General features: G+C 35.8%; 2 protein-coding genes across 2 annotated transcripts; both read left to right on the forward strand.

Moving 5' to 3' along the window:
• The first annotated feature begins 8,680 nt into the window (after window positions 1-8,680).
• On the forward strand, window positions 8,681-12,329 carry LOC132066626 (cytochrome P450 78A5-like). Its single transcript, XM_059459894.1, has 2 exons — window positions 8,681-9,704; window positions 11,539-12,329. The coding sequence occupies exons 1-2, from the start codon at window positions 8,763-8,765 to the stop codon at window positions 12,145-12,147; spliced, it is 1,551 nt and encodes a 516-aa protein (XP_059315877.1). The 5' UTR covers window positions 8,681-8,762; the 3' UTR covers window positions 12,148-12,329.
• Window positions 12,330-13,446: 1,117 nt separating this feature from the next.
• On the forward strand, window positions 13,447-19,720 carry LOC132067284 (meiosis-specific protein ASY1). The gene is made up of 22 exons (XM_059460482.1): window positions 13,447-13,560; window positions 13,650-13,706; window positions 14,694-14,790; window positions 14,876-14,944; window positions 15,034-15,126; window positions 15,313-15,436; window positions 15,540-15,609; window positions 15,720-15,761; window positions 16,231-16,359; window positions 16,445-16,555; window positions 16,664-16,706; window positions 16,810-16,851; window positions 16,935-17,059; window positions 17,151-17,163; window positions 17,356-17,432; window positions 17,539-17,643; window positions 18,355-18,505; window positions 18,597-18,673; window positions 18,763-18,784; window positions 18,888-19,054; window positions 19,165-19,299; window positions 19,402-19,720. Exons 1-22 carry the CDS (start codon window positions 13,558-13,560, stop codon window positions 19,453-19,455), a joined length of 1,806 nt encoding a protein of 601 aa, XP_059316465.1. The 5' UTR covers window positions 13,447-13,557; the 3' UTR covers window positions 19,456-19,720.
• The last annotated feature ends 835 nt before the right edge of the window (window positions 19,721-20,555 follow it).

The following is a 20,555-nucleotide window of genomic DNA, read 5'->3' on the forward strand; positions in this document are numbered from 1 at the left end:
ATAATGATAGCACACTCAATCATGTAATTGATAATGATAGAAGACAGGTTGATTTTCTTTTTGGAGAGAAGGCAAAAGGCAAAGATAGCATCACGTTGGGAAATAGTGGAGTAGGACCCAGCACGAGGTACAACAGTAGTAGCAACTATATGGGTCAGCACACGAGCTTCAAAAGAGATGTTGGAAGGACCAATTTGAGCAGGAACAGAGGTGGAATTTGAAAGAGTTTTCTTAACATCATCAAAAGACACTTCAAGAGATTCAGGCCAGGAATTTTTGGGTAGTTCGAAAAAACCAGAACAGGTGCAACCAAGAATAGAGTCAAGGACAGAGCAATTCAGCACAATGTGGGTACCAAGAACCATGGTTTCGAGTTCATTAACCTTAGAGGATCGAAGATTAGCATAAAACATACGAACAGGGGTGTCATACACATGAGGAGGGGTTTTGAAAAAATTTTCCCAACCTTGATAGACAAATAACGGTTTTACCTTACAACATAGAGAAAGCATATGGTCAAGATCAACAATCCTACCAGAGACGATGGTTTTGTCTTCAAGAGACGAGAAGAGTTCTTGATGGTGGTCATCCCAAAATTTTTTGCGAAGATCGAGGGGCTTATCAGTAATGGATTTGGGTTTCTTGGAGGAGGTGGAGCACGCAGCCTCAGTAAAGGCACGCTTTCCAAGATTACAAATGAGAATAGAGTCGGATGCGTCAGAGGAAGAGGATTCACCGGAGGGTATGGAGTCATGAGGCGCAGGAGAGAGACTCTTACCGATGTCCTTGAGTCTGGAGCTTTGGCGTGTGAAGAGAGGAGGGGTTTTTGCAGTTTTAACCATGGGAGAGACGAGAGTACAGAGGGAAGTGTGGACAGGGCAAGACGGAGAAGAAGATGAACAGGGAAAAGAAGATGAAAAGGGGTTTATAGGAAGACGGATGAAAAAGAGGGTTTTATGGGGAAGGTAAAAAGGGAAGGTAATTATGGAAAAATGGGAAGGTTATGGGAAGATGGGACGGTGATAATTGGGATGGACATGTAATTTATGGCAAAGAATTTATTAGCCGAAAATTATGGCAAAAAAAAATTAGACAGATTTATCAATAATCCCCAAGGATCTCCTTAGCATGCAGAAACGTTCTTCAAGGAGAGGCTTAGTAAAAATATCAGCGAGCTGGTTTTCAGTGTGAACAAAAGTTATTTCAAAATCTCCCTGAGCAACATGATTTCTGATAAAATGATGCTTAATATCTATATGCTTGGCCCTAGAATGATGCGGGATTTTTGGACAGACAGATAGCACTCGAATTATCATAGAAAATTTTGATAGGTTTGAAAAACAAGTCATAATCGCTTAGTTGATAAGACATCCAAATTAGCTGTGTACAACATTGACCAACAGCAATATATTCAGCTTTAGTAGTAAAGAGAGAGACGGATCCCTGTTTTTTGCTATTCGAGGAAATAAGGGATTTTCCTAGAAGCTGACAAGTACCACTGGTACTTTTTCTATCATCTTTATCACCTGCAAAGTCAGCATCTGAAAAACCTTCAAGTGTAAAATCATTTGTGTTAGGATACCATAAACCATAATTAGTTGTGCCATGAAGATATCTAATGATACGTTTGACAGCAGTAAGATGAGATTCCTTTGGAGCAGCTTGGAATCTAGCGCACCTGCACACACTAAACATAATATCTGGTCGACTGGCAGTTAGGTAAAGCAATGAGCCAATTATACCGCGATACTTAGTTTCATCAACAGGCTTTCCTGCCTCATCCTTATCAAGAGTACAAGTAGGACTCATTGGAGTTCCCATAGCTTTTGAGTCCGACATACCAAATTTTTGAATGAGTTCCTTGGCATACTTTGCTTGGCAGATAAATATTCCACTGTCAGTTTGATGAATTTGTAGGCCCAAAAAGAATTTTAATTCTCCCATCATACTCATTTCGAACTCACTTTGCATAAGATCAGAGAATTCCTTGCACATGGAAGAGTTAGAGCTTCCAAAAATAATATCATCAACATAAATTTGTATAATAAGGTTGCCTAAAGAAGATTTTTTAATAAAAAGGGTTGTATCGATCTTTCCTCTGAGAAAACCGTGACTTACCAAGAAGGAGCTCAAACGATCATACCATGCCCTTGGAGCTTGTTTAAGACCATATAAAGCCTTAGTTAATTTAAAAACGTGATAGGGAAATTTTGGATTTTCAAAACAAAGTGGTTGTTTGACATATACTTCTTCTTCAATGAACCCATTTAGAAAAGCACTTTTGACATCCATTTGAAAAAGTTTGAATTTCTTAAAAGAGGCATATGCAAGCAAAATTCTAATGGATTCTAACCTGGCAACAGGAGCAAAGGTTTCATCATAGTCAACTCCTTCCTGTTGTGAGTATCCTTGAGTAACGAGTCGGGCTTTGTTTCTAACTACTTGTCCGTCCTCATTTAACTTGTTCCGGTATACCCACTTTGTGCCCACGATTGATGCATTTTTAGGTTTGGGAACTAGACTCCATACCTTGTTCTTTTCAAACTGATCAAGTTCCTCTTTCATAGCTTTTACCCAATATTCATTTTTAAGGTGTCACCAATTTTCTTTGGTTCATATTGAGAGATAAGAGCCAGATTTACATTATTCTTACTTGATGCTCTAGTTTTCATCCCTTCACTGATGTCTCCAATAATAAATTTCTTTGGATAGTCGAGGTTCGCTTCTCCATTCGTTTGGGATTGTTCCAATAGTAACATCGACCGAGGTGTTTCGAAGTCGACTCATAGGATGCCTTTTCTTCACGGGTCCGTAGCCACCGCAAGAGATATTTGATTTGTCTTCTTCATCGCAATTTTTCTTGTCTCGGCCTACGTGATTAGTATCATCAAATACGACATGAATAGACTCTTCAATAGATAAAGTACGTTTATTATAAATTCTATAGGAGATCTACTAGTGGGTGAATAGCCAAGAAATATACCTTCATCCCGCGAGGATCAAACTTACCAAGGTTTTCCTTTCCATTATTGTGAACAAAACACTTACATCCAAAAGGATGAAAGTAACTAACATTCAGTTTCTTACCAGTCCAGAGCTCGTATGGAGTTTTCTTGAGAATTGGTCTAATTAGACATCAGTTTAAAATATGATACGCTGTACTTACTGCTTCAGCCCAAAAGTGATGTGGTAAATTTGTTTCTACGATCATTGGTCTTGCCATATCCTGAAGGGTTCTGTTCTTCCGTTCAACCACACCATTTTGTTGCGGAGATCGAGGTTAGGAGAAATTGTGTGTGTATCCTTAGTCATTGCAGAATTCTTCAAAAGCTTTGTTTTCAAATTCTCCTCCGTGATCACTTCGAATGGAAGTGATATAATATCCTTTCTCACGCTGAACTTTCTCACAAAAGAACTTAAAATTCTTTAGAGTATCATCTTTATGAGCAAGAAATATTACCCAGGTGAAGCAAGAAAAGTCATCTATTATAACAAATGCATACCTTTTTCCTCCAATGCTAGCAGTTCTAGTAGGACCAACAAGATCCATATGAAGTGTTTGCAAAGGTTTAGATGTAGACACAATATCTTTAGAGTTGAAGGAGTTTCTAGTTTTTTACCTTTTTGACACGAATCGCATATATGATCTTTGGTGTAATTGAGTTTTGGCAATCCTATTACAAGATCATATCTTGCCAGTTTCTCAATTAGGCGCATACTCGCATGACCAAGCTTCTTGTGCCACATCCACGGATCTTCACCTATTGAAGCCAGACATATATGACCTGTAGGATTTTTTACAGAGTCCAGAGTATACACATTTTTGTTTCTGCTTCCAGGAAGAATTTTTATCCCAGAGGAGTCCTCTATGACACAGCCTGTTTTACTAAACCTTACCTCAAGATCAGAATCACATAGCTGACTTACACTTAAGAGATTGTATTTAAGCCCCTTTACCAACCAAACATTAGAAATATCACAAGAGTTATCAAAAGTGATAGTACCAATACCGATTACGGTTCCAGTTGAGTTGTCTCCAAAAGTTACTAATCCTCCATTAAAGTCAGCGACTGATTTGAATAGACTTTTGTCGCCTGTCATATGTCTTGAACACGCACTATCTAGATACCATTTCCCTTTCTTTTTTCTTGTGGTGTTCCGGCAAGACAGAATTTTTACTCTTGTTTAGGTACCCAAGGGTTCTTGGGTCCTTGATGGTTAGTTTCAACGCAATTAGTTTTCTTGGGTTTCCATACCCATCCAGGTGCATTTGAAAAATGAAATCTACAGTTATGATAATTATGGCCAAGTTTTCCACAACAGAAGCATGTTTGAAAGGATTTTCCTTCCTTTTTACACGGATTGATTGACCTATGTACTCCAGGCCTTTTTTCAGTCGACTTAGAGGTTCTAGTTGACTTATCAGTTTTTAAAACAGCAGTTGTTTTTCTTTTATGATTTTCAGTCATTGGTAAGACCCTTTTCCCAGTAGACTTATTTTCATTAGTTAACTGGTTTGACTTGGTATAACTGTGACTGGAAGAATTCAGTAAAGTATCTAGTTTAGATTGTAAATTGTAAACTTCATTTTGAAAAGAAATTTTTTCTTCTTCGCAGATTTCTAATTTTGACTCCCACTCCCTTTTCTCTCTCTTCAATTTCCTATATTCATCAAAGACATTATTTAGGTCTACAAGAGTTTGATCTAATAATTCTTGAGTTTCTTCACATTTAGAGCAGGGATGAGAACTTACCTTACTGCTTTCTTCGAGAGCCATGAAACACACATTTTCAATTTCTTCTGATTCTTCATCTGAAATTTCATCTTCACTCCAACTACTGAAGGCTCTTTGTTTTTGATAACCTCTAGTTGGCTTCTTTCTTGTTTCAGGACATTCAGAAGCTATATGCCCATATTTTCCACACTCATAACACTTCCCATCATTCTTTGACTGCCCAGTGGAGGCCTTTCCTTTTCTAAAGTTTAGGCTTCCTTTTCTATTATTTTTTGATCGTCTCATGGCTTCTATCACATGTCTGGAAATCATGGCAACTTCTTCTTCCTTAAAGTCATCATCAGATTCTTCAACTTGAGCCTTGAAAGCAATCACTTTCTTCTTTTCATCTTTCTGATATCTTTGAATGTGATTTTTCTCGACTGCTATCAGATTTTCTCTTAACTCATCATAAGTGAACTTATCCAGATTTCCATCTTCCAAGACAATTGCTTTGGTTTCCTAAGTTTTTGGTAGACTTCTAACAAGCTTTCTTACTTGTTGAGAATTAGTGTAAGTTACTCCAAGGGATTTTAGTTCTCCAATGATCTTGCTGAATCTTGTGAACATTGATTCAATGTTTTCATCGTCCTTTATCATGAAGGCTTCATAATCGTGTCTTAGAGTATCAATTTTTGTTTCCCTTACCTTTGACGTTCCTTCATAAGTGACCTCAAGCTTATCCCACATTTCTTTGGCGGTATCACAATTTGAAATTTTTGCATACTCCTCTCCACTTACTGCACAGTAGAGCAAGGCTATTGCCCTGGCGTTTATTTGCAGTGTCTCTTGTTGTTCTTTGGTAATGTCATGTGATTCCAGATCTATTGTTGAAGTATCCGTGTCTTCCTTGTTTTCAGTGCTGGTGTTTGGAATGGGTTTGGGCCCTTTCTTAATCACAATCCAGGCTTGATAATCTGTTGACTGCACAAATATTCTGAACCTCTCCTTCCAATGACAACAGTGTTCACCATTGAAGTATGGTGGTCTTGTTGTGGAGTGCCCATCTTGCAATATTGCTCTAGGGATTTGATATCCAGCCATTTGATCTTTTATCACGTGCGGTTAAGCAACTGAAAGTGAGACCTTGCTCTGATACCAATTGAAAATGCAAGAGGGGGGGGGGGGGGTGAATTGTAAATTTTTCGTTCTGGTAGTCGACTAGGTTAGACCAGTAGTCGACTGCTCGCTCAGAAAACACGAAAAGTAAAATGCAGAAGATAAATGACACCAGGAGTTTTATACTGGTTCAGATTCAATGTGAATCCTAGTCCAGTCCTCTTGGGTTGCAAGGGTGATCTCTGCAGCTTGTAGTAAAAGGTTTGGTACAATCGAGGTTTGAATGGAGCTCCTACGTCTACACTCAATCGCTCTTAATCTTTTTGATACAAAGCCTCACAAACTATATTATAACTCTCCTTCCTTTTTTCTTACACTATAAATCTCTCAGACATACAATGCTTATGAAAAGTAAAGTAGAGTACTAGGAGAATGAGACTAAGCATGGCTTATAGGTTTGTGAGGCCCCTTTTATAGCTTTTAGGTGTTCACGCAGAGATCAACCCAAGGGTTTTGATCCTTGGAAACGAAATTATCGATTCTATTTCCAAGAATAAGGTCGGAGTCGTTGTCGCTTTCCTTGTGCGTCGAGGCAAACTTGTCAATCAACAAGATTATTACACCTCAAGAGATCTTCCTTTTAATGTTGGAGATGCCCTTTCCTTTGTTGGAACACTTGTGTATTGCTGGAAAATAATCTCGAAGGTATCGTTTCCTTTCTTGAATGATTTGGTATAGCTGGTTGTGAGCCGTTATTCCATTAGGGTTGGGAAGGCTTCACTGAGTGAGCCTGACTCGTTGGAGCTCGGTTTGTGGGCTTCCATCTTGTTGGGGCTGATTTGTGGGCTTGTATTATTCCTTGTGCAATTCACTTATTATACCTACACAAGTAAAATTGTCATCATAAAAACTTGACACTAACAGCCTGCATGTGCCATATATCTTCGCAAGCAATATCCACTTCGCATGAGGCTTGAACAATTTTCTTCAAAATATTCACCGTGTGCCTTTTGCAGCCAATAGTATCTTGATTTTTCTCCACCCATTATGAGTCATTTTTTTTTTTTTTTAAAATTATTGCACACACTTCAACGATCATAGTTTTCCGTATGAACTAAATATATATAGGAGAGCCATGAGCATGAAATACAACAACGTTGCTATCCATATATCCAAACTGATACTCGCTTTAATTTCGTTATCTTTGTTTGTAAGCCTGCATAAATAAATAGACAAATCCCTCTTCGGGCATAGTTAGTTAGAGAAAGCTCACCATCATACCATTTTTTTTAGTAAAATTTGTAAGCACAGCATCATTCATCAAGAAAGTCATTATATTCAAACGACGCATTTGACATAACATTTGGATTGTATCAGTTCATTATTAAAACACCAAAAATTTCTAGCTGTTTAAATATGTCGCATTATCATAGCAGTCAAGTCAAACAATTTAACTCCGCACAATTTTTAGCTAACTCAACTCTATCCTTCCACCACAATGAAAAGTAAGAAAATTATCAAGATCCTGCCGTTTAATAAGGCTCAGTTTGCAATTTTAAGAAAAGTGGCACCATTAAATCATGCGACTTTTAATTGGAGGATAGAGAATTTAGAAGTCACGTTGCTATGCAAATGATGAATACTCCACTTTTGGTTAATGGACAAAACTATGCCCGGTAAAACAGAATAAATATGTTACTGTACTATTATTTATGAACTTTTTTATTTGTTCGTCCAGTCAAGAACTTCCATAGTGAAGAGCATATGTTCTGTGATTAATGAACAGTTCTTGAATATTGGCTACAAGTAGTACAGTTGTACTAAACCATCATATAGACAACGTATTATTAATTGGGAGAGACTGTTACTGTTGGAATCGAAATACCCTAACAGTTACCACAAATATGTCGATGTTTATGTTCTCCTTCACAAGTATTCATTTTATTACTTTCTTCATAAGTGTTTGATTTTCTTTGACAACTTGTTCATTTAATTTGCTCGTGGTAAAAGTTACTATTAAAATAATGGAATCTTGCATGGCCTAGTGATCAATGAAGTGGGTTGAGAATTATGAGGTTTCAGGTTTAAATCCTAGCAGACAAAAACACTAGGTGATTTCTTACCATCTGTCATAGCCACGGTGGACAGAGTTACTTGATACCTATTGCTGGCAGGTAACCTGTGGATTCAGTCGAAGTGCGCGCAATGCAAACATGACCGCGGTTATAAAAAACATGAATAGAATCCGATCTAATATTTCTATTTAATATATCCTTTTGGTTATTATACCATATCTATCCTATAAATGTTGAGGCAACTAAGGAATTAGCGAGGAAATGAGATCTCTTACTCTCTTACAATTTGAACAAAAGAAAATGACCTTTTCAGATCTCTTATGTGTAAAAAATGAAAATCTCTTATAAAAGGTCGTAAAATTAAAAAAAGTTTATGAAGGGCTAAAAACAATTTCTCCCCTTCTTTTATCTACAATGCCAAGTAGGAGTTAATTTGATAAGAGAAAAATCTGTAAAGGGCTAAAAAAACAATTTGTTTTCCACTACATTACCAAGTAGGAGTTAATTTTGACAAGAGAAAAGAAAAGCGTTTGACCGCCAGGAATTGAAGCTATACGTTGACCTGTACAGAGTGCCCCACCCACAAACTCATCTGTGAATGTCAATTCTATTCTTTCGTAGTGTCAATGATTAATTAGCATTTGTTATCATTGTCTAAAGAAAAAGAGTCCCTTAACCATGGTTAAACCAAAGCAACCAAATAATTAACCAAACTTACTTTCCATGTCCCCTATATATACTAATCATTCCACATGCAATTCTCTCACGACAAGAATCCATTTCGAGACGTTTCCAATATTTTAGCTTTTAGTAGTTATTTTACCTGTACTTTTTACAATTTTAGTCCCAAAACATGAAGTCCTTCATCTTATTTTTCATAGTTATTTTCATAGTTATTTCTTACTATGCTTATCCATGGCCTTTCACTCTTGCAACTCTCCTCTTCTCCCTCTTCCTTTTCCCCTTAAACTTTTGGTTAGTGCCTGGAGGGTTTGCATGGAGAAACTATATTCACTATCAAAACCCTAAAAAACTTCATGGTCCTTTTTCTTGGCCCTTCTTGGGATTTCTACCTCAAATGAGGTCTTGTGCTCACCGGAAACTCGCCACGATTGCTTCATCACTAGGTTCAACTCGACTAATGACTATAAGCCTTGGTGCTACTCGAGTTATCATCAGTAGTCACCCTGACACTGCTAAGGAAATCCTATGGGGTACCTCATTTTCAAGCCGTCCGGTTAAAGAATCAGCTAAATTGCTCATGTTTGAACGAGCCATTGGTTTCGCTCCCTGTGGGAGTTATTGGCGAAACCTAAGAAGAATTGCTGCTAATCACATGTTTTCTCCTAGGAGAATTTCAAGTTTTGAGGATCTTCGACAACTTATAGCCCATAACATGATAGGAGAAGTTGTCAAAGAGATGAATGAGAGTGGTTTTGTTGAGGTTAGAGGGTTGTTAAGAAAAGGGTCTTTGAGTAATATCCTTGAAAGTGTGTTTGGGAGTACTTTAGGGTTAGAAGGTGAGAGACTAGGGTTAATGGTGAAGGAAGGATATGAATTGGTTGGAGAATTTAATTGGTCAGATTATTTTCCTTTAGGGCTTTTAGACTTTTGGGGTACTAAGAGAAGGTGTCATAAATTGGCAGCTCAAGTGAATGAGGTAGTTGGTGGTATAATGAAAGAAAGGAGAAGAGAGGGAGAAGAAGTAAACATGAAAAATGACTTCCTCAGTGTTTTGCTATCTTTAGCAAAAGAAGATCAACTTAATGATGCAGACATGGTGGCTGTCTTGTGGGTAAGGATTTCTGCCTCTTTCAAACTTCATCCGTCTCAAAATTACATACTTGAAAACGACATAAAAAACACTATAAGTTATCATAATTAATAATTTATACTCCCTCTGTCTCAAAAAGATTATCCTCTTTTGATTTGGCACAAAGTTTAAGAAATGAAGGAAGCTTTTGAAATGTGTGATCCAAAACAAGCCTTAGATATTTGTGTGACTATAAATCATCTTATAAAGTTAAATTGTTTCTAAATATAAAAAATGGACAATCTTTTTGGAACAGACTAAAAAGGAAAGGAGGATAATTTTTTTGGGACAGAGAGAGTGTTATTTAAAACATGTGAAAACTTGCAATAAAAAAAAAGTCATTTAACTCTTGAAATCTCAACGCCGTCACATAAATTGGATGGAGGGAGTAATATTTTTTAATTGTAAAAAAAAAAAAAATTGTCAACTCTTTGAACATGTCTAGAGTACACAACTAGGTAGATAGTTAAGGTTCTTTAATTTGATGCTTTAAAGTCAAATGACTCATCATTAAAAGTTAACTTTGTGTCATATCGCGTCTAAACTACAAAAATTTGCTTACTTCGTCAGCAATAAGTCTACTGCATGGGGAATTGACCAAGTATATATATAGTTTTAGATACGTAGCCTAAATGTTTTTTTTTTTTTTTTTTTTACTTTTACTTTTTGCATCTGTGAAGCTACTGAGTTACTTCCTCCGTTCCATAATAAGTATCACTTTAGCTAAAAATACGAATATTAAAAAATCAATAATATAATGTAAAGTTTATCAAATTGCCCCTATATAATAAAAATAAATTACTTTTTCAAGCATGCACAAGTAGTAAACCTTTTGATATTGGGAATCCAATAATACCAAATCACTATGTGACTTTTCCAATCATCATTTAAATATTACTTTAACTTGTCAGTTTTTGTCCAAGAATAGAATTGAAAAAACTAGCTAATTTATGTCTTGATTTCCTAAGATGACACTTATTATGGGATAATTTTTTTCTAATATGACACTTATTATGAAACAGAGGGCATGCTAAACTTGTATGCCACTTATAACTAAACCTTTTATTAATTCTAAGATTGCCCTTTTAGCCGTCTGTAGCACTAAAGTGGGGCCCGTGAGTAGAAAAAGAGAAAAATAAGAAAAAGGCCAATTCTACTCATATACCTAATTCTTGATAAGTATGCTTCCCGATTAAGAAATCATGTTTCCCTTCTTATGCATCCCTCCTCTTAATATTTTGTGATGTAGTCTATAATATTAAGATATATTATCGGAGATAATGGTATGACACCTGTTTACGAATGGAGTGGCATTTGGATTAGAAAAAAACACTTCGTTTTGCTTTGATTTTGTTTGGTCATTTCGTAAAATTATGTGTGTATATTGTTTTAGAATATAATTGTCAATATTTGAAGAACTCTTTTTGGAAAACCATCTAATGATTGTGTTTTGTTTTCGGAAAATCAAATAGTTGCATTTCTGAATAACAAAAAGTACAATTCTTTTGTTTTCTAAAACAAGCAATATTTGAGAATTGTATAACTAAAATAACAACGATTACACGTCTCGATTTCAAGCAAGTTGAGATCAAATATATAAGTTTTAAAGGTTCGTAATTCAAGAATACTTCACTTTGTGGATATTTGTTGTTGTCTCATTTCAATACATGTCAATTCAAATTGAAAGATAGTATTGATACTTAAGTACATATTTCTTTCTTTTGTACAAAAATTATACTATATGTCTTTTCGTTTGAGAAGTGTACAACTATAAAAAATGAATTAATTCTTTTTGCTTGAAACGTATATTATGTAGGAAATGGTATTTAGAGGAACAGATACAGTTGCCATCCTTCTAGAGTGGATCATGGCAAGAATGGTTTTACACCAAGATATTCAAGAAAAAGCACAAGAAGAGATTGACAGGTGTGTTGGTCATAACAGGCACGTGCAAGATTCAGACGTACAAAACCTTCCTTATTTGCAGGCCATAGTGAAAGAAGTTCTTCGATTACATCCACCAGGCCCACTTCTCTCTTGGGCCCGTTTAGCAATACATGATACTCATGTTGATAAGTGCTTTATTCCAGCTGGTACAACTGCAATGGTTAATATGTGGGCTATTACACATGACCCAACAATTTGGGAAGATCCATGGGCCTTCAAGCCCGAAAGATTTACCGATAAAGAAGGCGATGTCTCGATCATGGGCTCGGATCTTAGGCTTGCTCCATTCGGGTCAGGACGTCGGGTTTGCCCCGGAAGGGTACTAGGTTTGGCCACGGTGCACCTATGGCTAGCCCGACTTCTTCAACAGTTCAAATGGGTTCCAAGTCAACATGTTGATCTTTCAGAGTGTTTGAAGCTTTCCCTTGAGATGAAGAAACCTCTAGCTTGTCGTGCAGTTAGCCGACGTAGCGTCTAAGTAATTTCGTATCAAATAATATAAGTTTTATGGAATATATCTACGCATTAGTGGTATTATCATTCAAAAATCATATGATCAATGAGACAAAGTCTATGTAACCTTGAAGTTTGATTAACATGGAAAGTTGATGTAACCTTTGGCAAAATATCATAATATTTATCTTTTCCCTATATCAAAAATTCTTCTTGATACTTTATGATTGCAAAGGTAGATTCAGGAATGGCGTCCTGTAATCCAGCCAATGAGCTTAGCTCACAGTCCAAAAAAGTAAAATAAAGATAAAACTTATAGTAGTTTAGAAAGTTGATGAATCATATACTCTTACAGTTAAACAACTTGATTAAAAATAAGTAAAAAAAAAGGGAGGGTTAAACATGAAAACATTAGCCACACATCTTATAAATGAAATTGTGAAAACCCCTTCCTTTTCCCAAAATTACGTTAGCAAGCTACTACATCACGCATTGCTCATGAGTAAACCATAGGTTAATTCCAGATGCAACCGTGGTAAACAAAGTCAGATGAATGAGAAACAACGTCTATGTAGCCTTGAAGTTTGTTAACAATAACATGCAAAGGAGTTGATGTGTGAACTTGTGGGAAAACATTAACATAATTATGGTACACTTGATACTTTATGATGATTGCAAAGGCAAATTTAGGATTTGCTCCCCGTACTCTAATGAGCTTATAAGCTGACCATCCCCCCAAAACAAAATAAAAATTGGACTTATATAGTTTAGAAAGTTGATGAATCAAATAACCTAAGCTTACTATAGAAAACAAATAGAGTTTACAGTTAAACAAATAGGAAATCCCAAAAAAAGTTAAAGCTTACGGACTTACAGTTGTTGTCAAAAAATAAAATAACATAGAACTTAGGGCTCGTTTGGTACAAAGGATAAGAATAAATAATCCCGGGATTATATTTGAAATAAATTTATCCCACGTTTAGTTGGAATAAAATAATGGTAAAACTAATCCCAGGATTAGTTATTCTAGGATTGTAATGTTATTTTATCCCTGTGGAAGGGTGAAATAACTAATTCTAGAATAAGTTATCCTCGGTAACTTGTTTCCAATCAAACGACCCCTTACAGTTAAGCTTACTATCGTAAACATATTTTTTAATTAAAATAAAAATAAAAATAGGGAAACATTAGCCACAACCAAAATAGTGAAAACCCCTACTTTTCCCCTAAATTACGTTACATGCCACTGCATCACGCATTCCGCATTTCCCAGTTAACCATAGGTTAATTCCCATGTAACCATGGTTACTTTTCACGACTATATAAACCATAACTCTCACTCTTCTCCCGCCATCTTCTTCATTTGCTCATCAAAACACTTTCTGAAAATCACTTTTCTCTTCAAAATTCTCCAAATCGTTTCTCTCTGTTCAAAATGGTAAACAAAAGCTATTTCACTTAGTACTTCGTTTAATTCGTTGAATAAATAATTACTTCACTAATTACCTAATTATCTCTAATTTGCAGGTTGTAGCACAGAAATTGAAGGAATCGGAGATCACTGAGCAGGATTCACTTCTACTAGTAAATAATTCAATCTCATATTTGCTACTAAATGCGTTAATTAAGAGAGCTGTGTTTTATTTTACCGTTAATAACTTTTTACGTTGTTTTACGAGCTTGTAACGTCGATAGCTCAATATTTCTGTATGAAATTATATAGTTTATACTTTGAATTAGTTTTGTATGTATTTTGAGTTCATTCTTCAGTGATTTTATACTTATATGTGTTTGAGACTTGTATAGTGACGAGTGACGACGTTACATGAACTACAGTGCCGATGTTACGTAAATAACATTATCTCAGTTTTTTTTTTTTTTTCTCTCGATCACTTTTTGATGTTTTCGATAATTTGATTTTTACATGTAAGTCATAATTTTTGTACTTGTTTATGATTGAATTAGTTTTGTATGTGTTTTGAGTTCGTTTTTCAGAGTTTTCCGACTGTTGTAACCTCTTTTGTGTTGAGATTTATTTCGTTCAACCAATTATTGATGTGTGATGCAAATATAAATGAATAATCTCTGTTTATAGCTGTTAACATCCGATCTAGATCGTTGATTTGCATTTTTGCTTTTGGTCATTGTGGATCGTTGATTGAATCTGTTTGTATGGATAAAAAATGAGATGTGATTTAACTAGCTACTAATTAGTATAAGTTGTTAAGTTCATCTGTTTTTGAAATTTGCATTGTCTCCTGGAATTGTGTGCTTCTAACTTTTTCTGCTAACTTTGTGTATGTATTTTGAGTTACAATTCAAATGAACAACTATATATTGTACTGTCACTGCACGGTAAATTTATTACAGATTGCCTCCTAAGTAGATCTGCTAAAGCTTAATTTACTGTGTTCATGTGAAATCACTTTCTGTCTGTCACTTTGTAAATTTTTCAGTATAATGTCACAGAGTTATTGGTCAGCAAATAGAAACTTCTGTATGTAGTTATTAAGTACTACCACATGTTAATTATCTGGATTCACTTTTTTCTTCATGGTTTGCATAAAACAGACAAGGAACCTTCTGCGTATTGCTATATTCAACATTAGCTACATCAGAGGCCTCTTTCCTGAGAAATATTTCAGTGATAAATCTGTTCCAGCCCTAGGTAACCTTTCTGAAAAAAATAATATTATAATATCCGTCTATTCGGATTTTCAAATTAATTTACTGGATACTTACATCACAAGCAGAGATGAAGATCAAGAAGCTAATGCCAATGGATGCAGAGTCACGTAGACTTATTGATTGGATGGAAAAAGGTATGTGGATCTTTTGTTAGTTTGCTAAACTGAGCCTTATTATTTTCTTCCTTGTCATTTCTTACCCCAACTTTGTTATCCGTTCCTAGGTGTTTATGATGCATTGCAGAAGAAATATCTGAAAACGCTTCTGTTTTGTGTGTGCGAAACAATTGATGGACCAATGATTGAGGAGTATGCATGTAAGAAAAGCCAAGATACGTTGGTTAAGTGATGACTTCAATTAGATTGTATCATATTTCAACCGGCTAGATTACTATCTAGGACATATCTGTTGCCTGAGAGAAAGAAAATGCTAAAAGAAGAGCTGATACTTTCAATATTCTGGCTTGTGACAATAGCTTATACGTTTAGTTGTCTACTTGCAGTTTCTTTCAGTTATTCAAGTTCCGACTCTGAAGAAGTGTCAATGAATGTCAATCGTATTGGAACGAAGAAAGGGGGAACATTCAAGTGTAACTCAACCACTGAAATAACACCCAATCAAATGAGGTAGCTATAGGTCTAATGAAATTTTTTTTTATTTTCCCAGTCTCATGGTGGTTGGTTTTTGGATTACAAGAACATTTTGTGTTGAGAGGAAAGTCTGTTTCAGGAGTTCTGCTTGTAAAATGGTTCGTACATTGATTCAGTTGATGAGAACTCTTGATAAGATGCCAGAAGAGGTAAATCTTTATATTGTTCCTAAAAAGCATGGCTCCCTTGTTCATTGACGTTTGACACTTGTCTACTATCATCTTGTTACTAAATTTCAATGTTCTTGGTTTTTACTCAGCGAACTATACTGATGAAACTTCTTTATCACGATGATGTCACGGTATGCCCTTTGCTCAATTTTGTTTTTTCTATTTTTCCAGTTTTAGCTTGCCTCTCTATGTTTGAGTTTCGGGAAAATGTAAGACTTTCACATATTGTCGCATGTGCGTGAATTCTATATTTGCATCTATAAACACTTGCCTTTAAACAACTGCAATTATTATCATCCCTTTTTGACATTCAGGAAATAAGATTTCTCCTTATCAGAAGTCCTCTCACTTCTGTAAATATGTAGCTTATGTTAATTTTTGAGTTTGAGCCCCAGATTGATTCCTGTAATTGTGTCAATAAATGGTTCTCGGGCTGCTGATGCACAGAAAACACTTTTTAGCCATATCAATTTTCATAGAGTTTTCCTAGCTTCCCTATTTCCAGTTCACCTTTTACATATCATTTTGCTTCAAAAGTCACTCAGCTTGTCAATATTTTGGTCAAATAAATTTCTTGTAACAGACTTGTTGGTTGTGCAGCCTGCTGATTATGAGCCTCCTTTCTTTAGAGGCTGCACTGACGAGGACGCTCTTAATCCATGGACGAAAAATCCTCTGAAATTGGAGGTTGGAAATGTCAACAGCAAGCATTTTGTGTTAGCTCTGAAGGTGTGGGGCATCACTGGAAAATGAATAAAACTAGTTTCCTTTCCAGTAGTCAATCAGTTCACTCTTGATATCTTTTCTTCCACAGGTTAAGAGTGTGCTTGATCCCTGTGAGGATGAGAATGATAACAATCAAGCTGATGTTATGGACTTGGGAGCTGATTCTGCCGAGAATGATGACAGTGCATCTGATAGTGAGGTGGAATTGGTTCCCCTTGCCTCAATTATTTATTAAGCTTGACTTTATTTACTATCCTTTTTAAGTATATTTCATGCACTGACTTTGTTAAATATCCATCAATTTCAGTTCAGTGATTCTGAGGATGACCAATATATAGTTGCACTAGTTGGTAATGCACATGCCTCTACCCAACCTTCTTATACATGCATTCATTCTGTCAGTATTATTTGAATATCATAAATTTAAAAAGAAACACTCTTTTTTCTTCACAGAAAAGCAAAATGTTCAGGATAAAGGTGATATGGTTGATGAAGGTACTTTTATTTGCGGCAAATACTATCGACTTTCTTGCTGAACCAGGTTATCAAGAACTCTAATGCGTTTATTGGTTTTTCAGATGATACTCAAGATCCTGAAGAAGATGAACAACAATTTGGCCGGGTTAAGGACTGGATCAGCGCACACCACCTTGACAGAATTGAAGTGACAGATGTCCTCTCAAATTTCCCGGACATCTCAGTGGTAAGATACTTCTGCTGGCTTTCCTATCAAGTGTCGGTTTCTCCATCATTTACTAGCCAGTCCTACACCTAATATTTCATCCTTATTGCAGGCCTTGGTTGAAGGTAATGAAATGACCTTTTAAGCAGATGATGAAGGTGTTCTCAACCTGAATTTCTATAGAGGAGAACAGTGATATAATACCCTAGTACCAATTCCCAAAGTTTTTGTGCAAAACAAAATAGTCAGATGATTAAAGGTATTCTTTATGGGGTTTAAGCTGTCAGAAATTTCTTAATATGCCTTTTTGATTTTAGATATTTTGGAAAAGCTTGTTAAAGAAGGAATTCTTTCAAGTGCTGGCACAGACACTTACATCATTAAGAAGCAAAAGGTTTCTTATTGATTTTCCTTAATTCATTAATTGTTTACGTCTTTACTATCTTGAATCATAATATACTTTTTTCTAACACCCAAAATTTCATATTCCTCAAATGCAGAAATTCGACTATGAGTTTGATGTGAAAGAAGAAACAGATGGCCAGCAAAACCAAAATGGCAGCCAATCTCAGCATGGCAAGGGTGAAGATTTCATGTACATGAAGGTAAGACCTGATTAATATCCTTTGAATTGAGCTTAAAAGTATCTAATGGATGCGTGTAATACTCTTCTGAAATAAAATGTGGATTTTGCACACCTACTTTTCCTCTTTATCTGTATGTTCTTTCTGGGAAGTGGTCCTCTGAAATAAAGTTCATTACCAGGGGATTGCGATTCACACTACTGCTTTACCTCGTGACTTACTCCTTCACATTTCAGTAATATATATGAAGTGATTATACAATGCTTATCTCTTAATTTCTACTGCCCCTTCTCCTTCCTCCTTCATATTCAAGAAAAGAACATATATTTGTGCACGATAATTAATCTCAATGAAGGGGGGGAGGGGGTTACTACCTGCTTATGTGGGCGTTTATAGATTTATAGATAAAGGAGTCATACAATTTGGGAGGTTGAAGAAACATATGTGCAAAATACACAGAAATAATATATTATTTCCTCCCTTGAGGTTTTTGGGGAGAGTACATATCCCAATACTATCCTATAGACTGAGGAGGCAGAAGTTTCGGATTTTCATTTAGCAACTTAAACAAAGGAGAGGAGTCCGGTGAAGTTAAAAGAGGAGTATGAATATAGCAACTCCCTTTCAACTGCTTAAATAAAAATATTGTGAGTAGTTAGCTAATGCTGAATTGCATGAAGTTGGATGTTAGTTACTGGATTGCATGTTAACAAAGACAGTCTCTTGTTTCAGGCTTTGTTTCATGCTCTTCCAATGAACTATGTAACTGTTTCCAAGCTCCAAAGTAAACTGGAAGGAGAAGCCAACCAAACTGCGGTGAAGAAGCTAATTGATAAAATGACACAAGATGGATTCATTGAGGCTAAGAGCTACCGCAGACTAGGTACCCTCTGGCAAACTGTATTTCCTGCTTTATATGGAGAAGAAAGACTGAGTACCAGTTATTCAATAATGGCTTAGTTTTGTCGTCGCAGGGAAGCGTGTGATCCACTCTGACCTGACTGAAGAAAAGCTGGCTGAAGTTAAGAAGGTCTTAGCAAAAGATCCTATGGTAATAGTCTTGAATTAAATATAAGTGTACCAGTTTCATGCACTTCTACTATTTTATTAACTCTATCTTTAACTACGTTAAATGATCAGGATGTTGACATGCATGAATCAGGTAATGATTCCAACTATCTGAACTTAGATAATGTTTAGTCAAGTTACATCTATACTTATCATCAATTAGACCACAAAATCTAATATTACTTTATGGCTACTAGGTAACAACTTTAGAGATCTATCCACTTGTGGTGCTCTACACTCTATTGGATCGGATCTCACACGTACTAGAGGCAAATCTGATGCATACCGGAATGGATCTGTCATGAGTGATCAGACTGTCTCCAAGAGAAAGGAGAATGAAAACACACCATCAAGCAAGGCTGAGGTTGGTTCATTTGTGGATTACCTCAATCATCTGCAGTAACAACTCAGTAATTAGTTTATCACATAACGAAACTGGAGTAACAAATAGATTTACATATTGTGTTTGTGCAGCCTGTAGCTTCTCGGGAGAGTTTTGTTCCTGGTAAGGAGAATGGAAGAGTTAATGGAAAACCAACCCAACCTGATGAGTATGAAATTGTCTGTAGCAGGTCCAGTCAGGACAAACGTCATAGGAAAGCAAGCACGGTATGAGATCAGTCTTACCAGAAAATCTTAATTAAGAATCCTGGCTGAGGTATTTGGGAAATATATCTAACTATTCTTCTGTTCCCTTTTCTCTATCTACAGGTAAAAGAACCTATCCTTCAGTATGCGAAACGCTCAAAATCTCAAGTTGCTTGATGGTCTCTCCGCTTTAGTGGTGAAAATCTGGATAGTTTCCTTACTAGTGTAGTTGTACTTAAAGTAAGAGGATAGTGTTCTTTTGTCATCCCAACAGTTTGTATTGGTTACTTCTTTGAATTTTCCCTTGCTAAATTGCTTGTGGACCACAGCAGGCAAGCAATAGGATGTGCTGACATAATCAAATGCAAGTATGCAACAGACAATGATGTTATCTCTGCTAAATAAATATATGTAGCTTATCCAAATTCCAACTTCATGTTCATGTATGATGTAAGTTCTCGCTTGATTTTTTTTGATTTGGAATGTGAGCATGGTAATGTCGTTACATTTCATATTGTGTTTCCAGTTTGTGACTAAAAGTAAGATTCAAGATAGATATAAGAAATGATATATTTCATCCTTCCTTGATGGTGCCACATCTATAGAGTAGCGTGCTCTCTGTCTGGTTTGTTACTGCTTTTTTATGTACTAAATTAATCTGCAATAGATCAGAACAAGATTCAAATGCTTCCCTTCATCTGCCTTTCCTTTTGACCTAACTCCTAGCTTCTTGGTGTACTAATTTGAAATGATTTTTGCTAGTTTTTGGATTAAATTAAAATGTTTCCCAGTGATTCATATCTGTTTCAGATTAGCATAGCCGTCGCTTAAAATAAAATGATACCTGCAAAAAGATAATCGTTTGGTCGTTTTCACGTTGGGAACAAGTTCAATTTTCCAACTTTATCTTATCTAATTGGTAGGAAAGGTTAATTTTTTTCAAAAAGTAGGTAAGGGTATAATAATTACTCCTTCCGTTTCATAATAAGTGTCACCATAACTAAATTTTTTTATTCCATAATAAGTGTTACATACAATACATATCTTGACTAGTTTTTTTCATCTTTGCCCTTGGACAAAAAGTGACAAGATTCTTTAATCAAGACCAAAAGTTGCATTCACAATGTCAAATTTTGAGTTTCACGTGAAAATGAAAGTTTTGGCCTATGAAAGATAGGATTAGTAAAAAGCAAAAGAAGTAGTAGTACTTTAAATGATGATGGTTGGATTCCCAATGTCAACAGATGAACTACTTATACATGCTCTAACCGAAAAAA

The sequence above is a fragment of the Lycium ferocissimum genome, chromosome 8, assembly GCF_029784015.1.
Source record: "Lycium ferocissimum isolate CSIRO_LF1 chromosome 8, AGI_CSIRO_Lferr_CH_V1, whole genome shotgun sequence".
Taxonomy (NCBI): domain Eukaryota; kingdom Viridiplantae; phylum Streptophyta; class Magnoliopsida; order Solanales; family Solanaceae; genus Lycium; species Lycium ferocissimum.